The 10,412-nt window shown below is 38.6% G+C and overlaps 2 protein-coding genes across 2 annotated transcripts; both read right to left on the minus strand.

The window, feature by feature from the left end:
• Nucleotides 1-4,653: 4,653 nt before the first annotated feature.
• On the minus strand, nucleotides 4,654-5,211 carry LOC143890127 (uncharacterized). The gene has a single exon (XM_077394691.1). It carries the CDS (start codon nucleotides 5,209-5,211, stop codon nucleotides 4,654-4,656), a length of 558 nt encoding a protein of 185 aa, XP_077250806.1.
• Nucleotides 5,212-7,779: 2,568 nt separating this feature from the next.
• On the minus strand, nucleotides 7,780-8,253 carry LOC143890136 (uncharacterized). The gene has a single exon (XM_077394703.1). The coding sequence runs from the start codon at nucleotides 8,251-8,253 to the stop codon at nucleotides 7,780-7,782; it is 474 nt and encodes a 157-aa protein (XP_077250818.1).
• Between the last annotated feature and the right edge of the window lie 2,159 nt (nucleotides 8,254-10,412).

Below are 10,412 nucleotides of genomic sequence, written 5' to 3' on the forward strand. Positions count from 1 at the left end.
TCAGACTTTTTATGATAGACCAAAGTAAAAGGTCATAATAGAGAACAATTCAGGACTTTTATGATAGATCAAAAGTAAAAAGCCATAACCGAGAATAATTCACAATATATGATTCTGAAACAAGAACTGACAAATATCAACTGAATTCCAGTTATTAAGAAGAAAATTCAATTCAAGATCTTCAATCACCACATTACAACACAAATCCAGCGCAATCAATCACAGAACAGAAACACTGAAGAATCTCACAGAAAACTTAAAAATGGATAGGAAACAAAAGAATTTGAGCAGAGGAACTCACATTGCAGCAATCGAGGCCACTCCTTTACAAACACCCTCACACCATAGACCAACACTACTCCATACACAATACTTCATGCCCTCACTACGCTACCGGATACACCTTCACTCATGCTACAACTACATAACTCCCTACACAAATGACTGAGAAGGACAAAAAAACAACTATGTTAGGCTAAAAATTGAAGCTCAACCTCCATGGCCGTCCTGTGTCCATATCAACAACGTTGTTGGGATATGGTTTTATAGTTCTCTGAAAGAAAAAAACAATTGTATAGGAAATCTATGACAAGCTCAAGAAAAGATACGACAAGCTCAGATAAAGATCAAACCAAGAGAAGCACAGTAGTGATCACAAGCTCAAGAAACAACAATCTATGACAAAAAAGATTACCCAAATTAACTCAGAATTGAATAACAAGTCACCCAAGGTAAGACCAACCGGAGTGTTTAAATAGTGCTAAAAATATAAACTACACTCAGTCTGCACAATATAGATTCTACTTATTATTTATCATTACAAAGCACTAGCGCAAAAATGGAATGAACCCATCAACAGATTAGACAAATACCCATGTTAACCTAGATTTTTTTTTATCAATGTTACAACCAAGCATAAATCACAAAGCATACCTCAAAACGTAGAAACCCTAACTTCTTTGTGATTTCTGTAGAGTAGATGAGAACGAGTTGTCAAAATCCACCACGATTTGCCAAAGAAATGGGGTTCTAGAAAAATGAAAAATGAAAATCTAAGACTTCATTTTTTGGGCGGGAGAAGTTAGTGGCATGGGAATAACCCTTCACTATCGTTCCATCTATGAACGTCGGTGTATATAGGATTTTAGAGACGTTTTTAAAAAAGGCCGGAACAAGAACGTCGGTAATAGTCCTTTTTCTTGTAGTAAATAGATCAAATCCATTGCGAACCAAATCGGGTTCGTAACATTCTCTCTATGTTTGATTAATGTGCGAACAAGTATTCTTCTGCTCTCACAGGGATAGTGGTTCGAATCCGCCCATATCATTATAGTTATTATATATTCATTTGAAAAAATAAAAGTTGAGTTTTTACCCACTGCCTGGGCATACAAATCTCTCTTTATTTAAACACATTAGTGGCGTTCACATAGTTCTACCCATAGTTACCAGGGTAGGAAACGAATTCGGGAAACAAAATGTGAAACGGAAACGGGAAATGCATGAAAAAAATATCGGAGAAACGAGAAACGTCTTAGGAAATGATGTGTTTTTTTCCAAAATGAATTTTGTAAGTTCCACACATGTTTCCTACACATTTCACATCCTACATATTTCATATGTGTTTTCTACGTGTTGCATACATGTATCATGCGTTTACACATTATTTACATAAGTTTTCCATATGTTTCCTATGTGTTTCAGAAACATTTCTCCAATTTTGTATCATATTTTGGAAACGTTTCCGAAACGTGTTTCCCTCATTTTAGGGGAAATGAGTTTCCCACCCGCGAGAAACGCTTTTTAGGGGAAACAGGTTTCCCACCCGCCCAACGAGTTTCCGGCAACTATGGTCCTACCAGATCCATTAGCGGGCCCCACAAACCTCTATTAATATTGGGATCTATTAGTAGACCCCATAAACCCTCTGTGTAACGCTAAAATTTAAGTGTTAATCTTTCAAGCTTCAAAGTCGAGCATTTTTTTACGACTAACACACAATTTCCATTCCCATGTAACTTATAGTTCTTGTCAAAGTTCACAAGTCCACAAGAGCATGAATGTCCGCGCAAAGTACTAGTCCTCGAGTGTCATAGACAATTTGCGAGAGTTCATTCAAACTTCAAAAATTCTGCTCAACTAAACTCATCCTTTATGCATATAACTATGTGATAGTGGGTGGCTGAGGTAAAGATAGAAAATGTAAGAACAGGGTGGAATTATGCGTAACTTCAAAACCACCGTGTTTCTATTCTAAAAACATAAAATTTAATTTTTTATCAGTTAAACATGTTTCTTTATCAAAAACATAAAAACTAATTTTTTTATGCCTGTTACCAAACATGATTCTTATTTTCTAGAATAAGAAACAGAATTAAGAATCAAGAATCAAGAAATAGAATTAGAATCATAGCCAAACACGCCCAAAAGGTCTGCCATAAAAATGAATGTGAGCAAATGATCATGACCGTCAATCAATGATGCAAAATTAGAAATAGATAGGATAATGATCAATTTCCCATTTGGTAAATCCACCCGGCTATACGTTTAATGGGAGCACATGTGTTTACATGGGGCCACCTTTAAGATGCTAACATCCTAGAAAGGAATCCTCTGCCATCCCTTTAAATACTACACAACAAACAAGTGGAGCATATGTTTATCAAAACACTGGAGCGCAGAAATCATTTCCCTTTTCCATTTGGTAAATCCACCCGGCTATATGTTTAATGACCTACGATTTGGTCATTTCCACTCTGCTTTGCCGTTTTATGGGGACTTGGGCTCAATTCTTTGTCTTCCTACACATGTGTCACCACCATGGTTTTAAATTTGGTTTCGGGTACAATTTCGGTTTTCACTTAAACTGAAATTTCAGCCGAAATCCTGAAATTAGGAGGAAGCTCATGAAATGTCAGTTTTTTGTCCCAAAATTTCAGAAATTTCGGCTGAAATTCAGTAAAGAAATAAAAAAATTAGAATTTCGGCGGAAATTTTAGAAATTTTGGCCAAAATTTGGTACATTTCGGTGATTTGGTTTCAGAACGTTTCAGTTTCGGTGTTGACCGAATTCCAAAATTTCAGATTTCAGTCGAACTTTAAAACCATGGTCACCACAGATGATTCCGTCTTTTTTGCAAAACGGATTTCTTTTGTGCTAGCAGCCCACTCCTAGAAATAAATAGTCTATCAAAAGAATTTTAACCAGTTCATTTAGGCCATGTTGAGGAAGACGCGAAAGAGACTGTATGTCGTATATGTGGGGCTTCTAGGTGGAAGACATATGCATTGCATCCAGACGATGCAATAACTCAGACATCGAGAAAAGACCCAAAAATTCCTGCTAAGATTCTGCGTTACTTCCCCATAACACCAAGATTGCAGAGACTATATATGTCGAAGAAAACAGCTGCTTTCATGACATGGCATGATGATAAACGAACAAATGATGGTATATTCAGGCACCCTGCAGACTCCCCAACGTGGCAGGATTTAGACAGTAGATATCCAAACTTTTCGTCAGATCCTCGTAATGTTAGACTTGAGTTAGCAAGTGACGGGTTCAATCCCTTTAGGACGATGAGTATTGCTCACAGCACGTGGCCTGTTGTTCTTATTCCATATAACTTGCCACCATGGTTGTGCATGAAACAACCGTACATGATGCTCTCATTGCTTATTCCCGGACCATCTGGACCTGGAAATGACTTAGACGTCTATTTACATCCTTTGATTGAAGAGTTGAAAGAACTATGGGATATTGGTTTTCAGACATTTGATGCTTCGAGGAATGAGACTTTTCAGATGCATGCAGCTGTGTTGTGGACGATTAGTGACTTTCCTGCGTATGCTAACCTGTTAGGATGGAGCACCAAAGGCGAACTTGCTTGCCCATGTTGTTGTAAGGACACATGTTCTAAGTGGTTGGACTATTTCCAATTTGAGTACAAGTATACTTGTTTATTTAGTTATTTCCCTAGGAGATTAGCATGGTAACTTGAGTTAAAATACGAATATGTATTTGAATCATAGTAGAAAAAAGAGTCATGTTTTTCCTCTAATAAAAGAACCTAACTTGCAAGGGGTTGTGGCACCTTTTTACACTTATTGAAATTAAGTAATTTTTCTTCTTCCTTCTTCATTGAAAGTAGACTTTTATTTATTTTTCCTTCATAGATTCGAATGTTTATTTGATTGGTGGTTGACAGAGATCAATCCTCGACTCGTTCTCCGTGCTTCTGGCTACGCGAGGAATTGAGAGGGAAAGGGTGAGGAGATATGCCCACTCCCAAAAAATAAGGAAAAGCAAAACTCTTTTTTGAATAGAGTTTTTCCTTTACCTATTTTCAGCCACCCTCTCCTAACACCTGTCCTCCTTCTTGCCTCTCTCCCACCACTTGATAAACCAATGTTCCATGGAAAAAAACTTTCATGGCTACAAATAGATTTCTTGCTGAGAGACTCGAGTTAGAAAATTCTAACATCCTGGAAACTCCATTGCACAAGCAAACATGTCATAGAAATAAAGCAAATGAAGTTGGCCTTTTAAATTTAGGTTGTATATTTACTACACCACCTTGTCTACATACTCAACTCAACTAAGCCTTTGTCCCAAACTAGTTGGGGTCGGCACCACCTTGTCTACATATATTCCTAAAACAACCAATGAGTAACCTTCTTCTCAACCACTTTCTCCTTAATAGTATCTAGGGCAGGCTTCCACCCCTTGCTGGAAAACTGCCTACTCGAAAATTCCAGCCTCTCGGCGAAGCTTTCCGATCGCATCCCGTCGCAATTCTCTACCAAGTCTTCTTTCTTCCTCAATACAAATTCATGACCTCCCTTTCTAACGCTAGCAGGGCATATCTTGGCAAAAAAAGAAAGGATCTTCATGGAAGTAAAAAATGACCTAGATCCCAAAACCAACCTAGCCTTTGTTAGAAACCTTCGTGCTTCGTCGGCCGATAATGTGATCGCCTTTCCACTTTTCATCGGAAGCATTAAATAGATTTTCTTTGTCTCTAACTTTTTGTCGGCGGGCAACGGGGCAGGGCGGTTTCCAGCCTCGAGGGACTGGAATTCCACCACAAAATGTTTTGGGTGCTCAAGCATGAGCTCGGCGACTGATACCGGGCTTTCGAATATGTGAACTGTGTTGTCGGGGAGTATGATTTTTCCGGCACAATTCCGGTGTGAAATGTAGTTGCCCATGGAAGGAGAGGAAGAACAAAGATAAGAGTGGGGAGTATTTGAGTTTTGATGGAGAGAGAGAGAGAGAGAGAGAGAGAGAGCTTGGAATTGAATTGAATGGTGGTGAGAAGGGAATGAAATGGATGGAACTTTATTGTTTTGGTAGGAAGGAGGAGGTGTTTGTTAAACTGCTCCATCTTTCTTATAATGACTTGAAGATTTCAACTCTCATTGACTTGGACCTGCTCCGAATAGAGATTCTCATGCGACCCAGTTGTGTCGTCTAGAAAACCCTCAATCCGTCATTAAAAGGGATATATTGCTAATTGAGATTATGATTTACTAGTATTTCGGGCCCATAAAATGGTGGGCCCCACCCCATCAAGACATGAGGTTCTAATGGTAGGCCCACCCTACTGCATAGAGTCGAGTAGAGATGGTGGGCCCCTCCCCATGTGTAGAATGGTAGGCCCCATCCCCAAAAAAAAAAAAAAAAAAAAATGGGGCAAAGAGGTGGCCCATTCCATCAATAACATGAGTTATAGATGTGTGGGGAGTGAATTCCATCTAGAAAACCGTCATTAAAGGGATTGCTAATTGATTAATAGAGATTTTATATGGTGTGTGGGCATGGAGTCCAGTATTTTTCAGTTGGGGCCACTTCCACTTCATAGGATGTCCAAACCATTCATTTGTTGTGGCCACACAAGAGATGATTCTCGTGGTACAGCCCATTTACGTGTGGCCCAACAAATGAACGGTTTTGACATCCTATGAAGTGGGCCCAACAGTACTTTTGAAAATACCGGACTTCACGTGCACACACCATAGAAAATCTCGAGTTTTTATAAGGTGTAAGCTCGTATAGTCCAATTTTTTTCAAAAAGTGTAGAATGATCCAAACCGTTCATTTGAAGGGCCACAAGGTAAATCATTTCCATAGTATGATCCCAGCCCTCCGATCTATAGAGGTTTCCATCATACGCAGATCTACTGGTATAATGGACTGTACAGGCTTACACCATATAAAGTCTCATGATTCATATAGTCTGTTGATAGTTGCAGCACTACCATGTTTTGATAACGACACAAACCCGCCTTGTCTTTTATTATTTAAACGCTATTAGATTTCCCCAAGGGAAGTGATATATCCGCCCCTTTTGATCACCAGGAACACCCCTGTCAGTGTTTGTGGCAATCAAGGGATTTGAATTCTTCTAACAAAAGTACAACAGCCCCTCTTTAGTCATTGATACACTCACAAGGGGTGTTCCTGGATCAAAAGGGCGGATATATCATTTCCCTTCCCCAAAGTATTGAGCAACCAATTAAAAAGGGAAAGACAAGGTGGGGCTTGTATCGTTAACAAAACATGGCAGTGCAAATATCAATAGTAGCCTTTTTATAACTACAGAATTATTTCATGAGAAATGCTTGTGATTCTCTTCTGAAATAAGGATTCTAGGGAACATCCCCACCGTACATGTGGCACATCAATCAAAAAGCCGGCCTCGAAATGATTTTCCGTGAAATTGCCTAGCAAATCCCCCTTCTAAACTCCAGTATCTTCAAATTCAATTCATTCACTTAGGCTCTGTTTGGTTGCAAAAAGTAGGGAACACGGCTGAGCATTTCTAGGAATATGAAATACCAAATGTTGTTTGGTTGTCATTTTTTAGCTCAAATCCCATTGGACTACTAGACATGGAAGAGACATCATTATTAGCTTTTTGCTTAGGTGGCGCCTATGTGTCGGGATTGTCCCCTCCCCTACTTTTCCAATGCCAAACCTTGTTTTTGGTAAATTTTAGAGGAGAGAATAGTAGAATATAATATGCCATGTATAATCATTACTTTTTTCTCTCTTTCTCTCTCTTCTACTATTTATTTTGTTAATGACACCCCTCCATTCTCCCACATGCTTTGACATCTAACCAAACACACTACCAAAATTCCCCAAAATTCTATCTAATCTTCTCTAGACAAGTCTACACATATCCCACCCTTGTCACCTCCTTGTTGAATACCGCTTAAACTTTCATTTTAAGCGGCTACATGCGAACACGTAAACATCAAAACTAAAAGAGAAATGATGTATTCACCCCCTTTTCTCCTTGGGACACCCACTGTTAGTTGTAAAGGTAGATATAAACAAGGTTTTAATTTAAACTTCGGTCTCGGGTATAGTTTCAGTCCTCACCGAAACCGAAATTTCAGTCGAAATCCCAAAATTCAGTAGAAGAGCTCGAGATGTCAGTGTTTTAGGCCGAAATTTCGGCCAGCTAAAATTCTGTGAAGAATTAAATAATTAATATTTTATCCAAAATTATGCAGAAATTTCGGTTTCAGAATGTTTCAGTTTCGGTCCTGACTCAAATCCAAAATTTCGGTTGGATTGCGCCGGAAATTTAAAACCTTGCATATAAATACACTAGAGACCCAATAAAAAAAAATACACTAGAGATGTCGAGAGGGCTGGCCAAGGGGGAAAATAGGGTCTATCACTTCCCAAACTAAAAAAAAAGAATGAGGCACAAAAACACCCCCTTGTTTTACAATTTCCCACCCATACTGTATACACCATTCGTCTTAACTTTCTTCATTAACAGGCTCAAGAACGGGCTTCCACTGCCGGTAACTGTTCAGCCGGTGACCGGCAAAACCGGTATCCCTCTCTCCCTCATCATCATCATCATCAACTTCCAAAACCATAACCCTTTCTCTCTCCGGGAAAACCCTAGATCCATCGGTCTTCCCTTTCTTATTCCGACACGTGGCAGAATCAATGGCCACAATCTCTCGTTCAGATACCCAACAATTCACCCTAGATACCGGAAACATCAAATACAACTTTCCAATTTCCAATTCCTCATCAGCTCGCATAGCCGATATTCGGCGCGTTCGGCTCAGCTCCTCAACCGGCGCGACTAAGTAGCCGGGACTTTCGAGCATCAGCTCGGCGGCTTGAGCCGGGATGCCGATTAGCCGAAGATTTCCATTTGGGTCGATGAATTTTGCCAAGGGTTTTGTGTTGAAAATGCAGCATGAAATTGGATTCCTCATTGGGATTTGTGTTTCCTTTTTTGAATTTGGATTTGGTTGATGAATTTTGCGCGTATATATGGAAAGATGGGGTTGGTGGGAGAACAAGGTAGGAAGGTAATATAGCTAAAGGAAAGGTCAAAGGGAGTGACACGTGGACATATTGAAAATTTGACCAGAAGAGAGAGAGCTTGTGGGAATGTTGAGACAAAGTAGTGTTAAAGATTAGTATTTTTTGGCTGCTAATATGGTCTTGTCTGAAATCTTAAGTTCACTAATTTTATCATGATTTTCTTTGAGTTGTCTGTTTGACCTAGGGGTGGAACTCGGGTTCATTTTTGGGATTTCGGGTTCTAGCTGGTTCCTATCAGTCACATAAATTTAAAGATTTTTGGTGTGAAGATTTGTCTTCTTTTTTCTAAACAAACTTTAAAATTAGTCACTATCTTATGCTTCAAGGTGGCAAACGGGCCATGCCGGGCCGGCACGGCACGACCAAATGCGGCCAGGATAGGCCCGCGGACCAGGGATGGCACGGCACGGAAGGCTTCATGGGTCGTGCCGTGCCGGGCCGGAATCCTCGAGGCTAGGCAAGGCAGAGCCCTCGGGATCCCCACGGAGTTCCGAGAAAGTTTTTTTTTTGAAACAGAACATTTCAATTTCGAGAACAATTGTTCTCGGAATTCCATAGATTCCCACGGAGTTCCGAGAAATGTTCTGTTTTCAAAAAAAACTTTTTTTTTTCTAATTTTGTTTACTTTGGTCCCCTTTTGTCAATTTCATTTACAATAGTAATTTAGAAACAAAGATCGATTGTGCCCTGAATATTTATCCAGGAACCCAGGCTACACCTTTAAATTTTATTAATATTAAATATTATAACAAGAAAAAAGGAGCTGAGGAGGACATAGAACCTTGCCTCTAACCCTTTAAAGGAAAGAAAAAAGAAAAAAATAAATACAACTTTGAAATTACAATAACTTCTAAATTAAAAGTCTTCAGCAATCTTCAGAGGATGAGCTTGAGCCTTCCAGTCCTTGTATCCTGGCATCTGCATCAAGCCAGTCCTTCAAGCACACACATACCTCCAATATTTTTGATGACATTTTGGTTCTTTTGTCTTCTAAAACCCTGTTACCTGCACTAAAAGCGGACTCCGATGTTACTGTAGACACCAGGGGGGTTAGTAGATCACGTGCCATGACGAATAGTACTGGATATGTTTTCTCATTTGCTTTCCACCAAGGCAAAATTTTAAAAGTTTTTCATTCTTCGGGATTGATGTAATGTTCATTTTTCAAATACAATGATAACTCATTGCAAGATGTTTCACCAACGCTACTAGGTTTTGCTCTTTTTAGGCCTATTAAAGTAAAAATTGGATTATTTTTAGGCCCGAGCTCGTAGAAGAATTGGGTCTTCTTTGTCCATGTTCCACCTCATATATATGATACGTAGACCTTAATAATAATTTCATTTCATTTATACTATTCCCTGAATCTTCAGGATCATTACCGAGGTTGTTATTGCACTCTTCTAACAAGACTACTAAACCTTGTAACTTAAACCTATGGTCCATTACTGTAGTGAAGGAATATAAAAGTGGAATTTCATTAATATATTTTTTAAATTTTGCCTCCATGACTTCAATTATTTGTTAATGTCTTTCAGTTCTATTTTTTTAAAAAGTAAGCGTGATGTTATATAAGTTACTCATAATTATGTTTGAGGTTGGTTTGTAAACAGCAGAAAAAGCATTAGTTGCAGTATAAAAAACTTTCAGAAAACTCATGAAACCCTCACAAGTGTTCCAATCTGGGAGACCTACAGTGTAACAGAGAGGTTGAGATATATTTTCATTACCAAATGATTGAATTAAATTTTTATATGGGATGCAATGTTTCAACATTAAATAAGTTGAATTCCACCTATGTCTAACATCTAATTTGAATTTAGAAAATTCTTTTCCATAGGTGTTGCATAATTTTGCAAATTCTTGTCTTCTAGACATTATTGAAGAATTGATAAATGTAATATAAGTTTTAATATTTTCTATTTGTGGGTCAATAAGAGCTAAATCATTTTGCACGGCCAAATTTAAAATATGGCATGCACATCTAATATGAAAAAGTTTTCCACTTAAAATAGGTTTCAATTCAATTTTTAATAACTCTACTGCG

The sequence above is a fragment of the Tasmannia lanceolata genome, unplaced genomic scaffold, assembly GCF_043159265.1.
Source record: "Tasmannia lanceolata isolate RefF3 unplaced genomic scaffold, GAP_Taslan_0.1 ptg000002l, whole genome shotgun sequence".
Lineage (NCBI taxonomy): Eukaryota > Viridiplantae > Streptophyta > Magnoliopsida > Canellales > Winteraceae > Tasmannia > Tasmannia lanceolata.

Bases quoted from the DNA above. Each gene is read 5' to 3' on its own strand.
- LOC143890127 (XM_077394691.1), bottom strand. From the start codon at position 5,211: ATGGGCAACTACATTTCACACCGGAATTGTGCCGGAAAAATCATACTC.
- LOC143890136 (XM_077394703.1), bottom strand. From the start codon at position 8,253: ATGAGGAATCCAATTTCATGCTGCATTTTCAACACAAAACCCTTGGCA.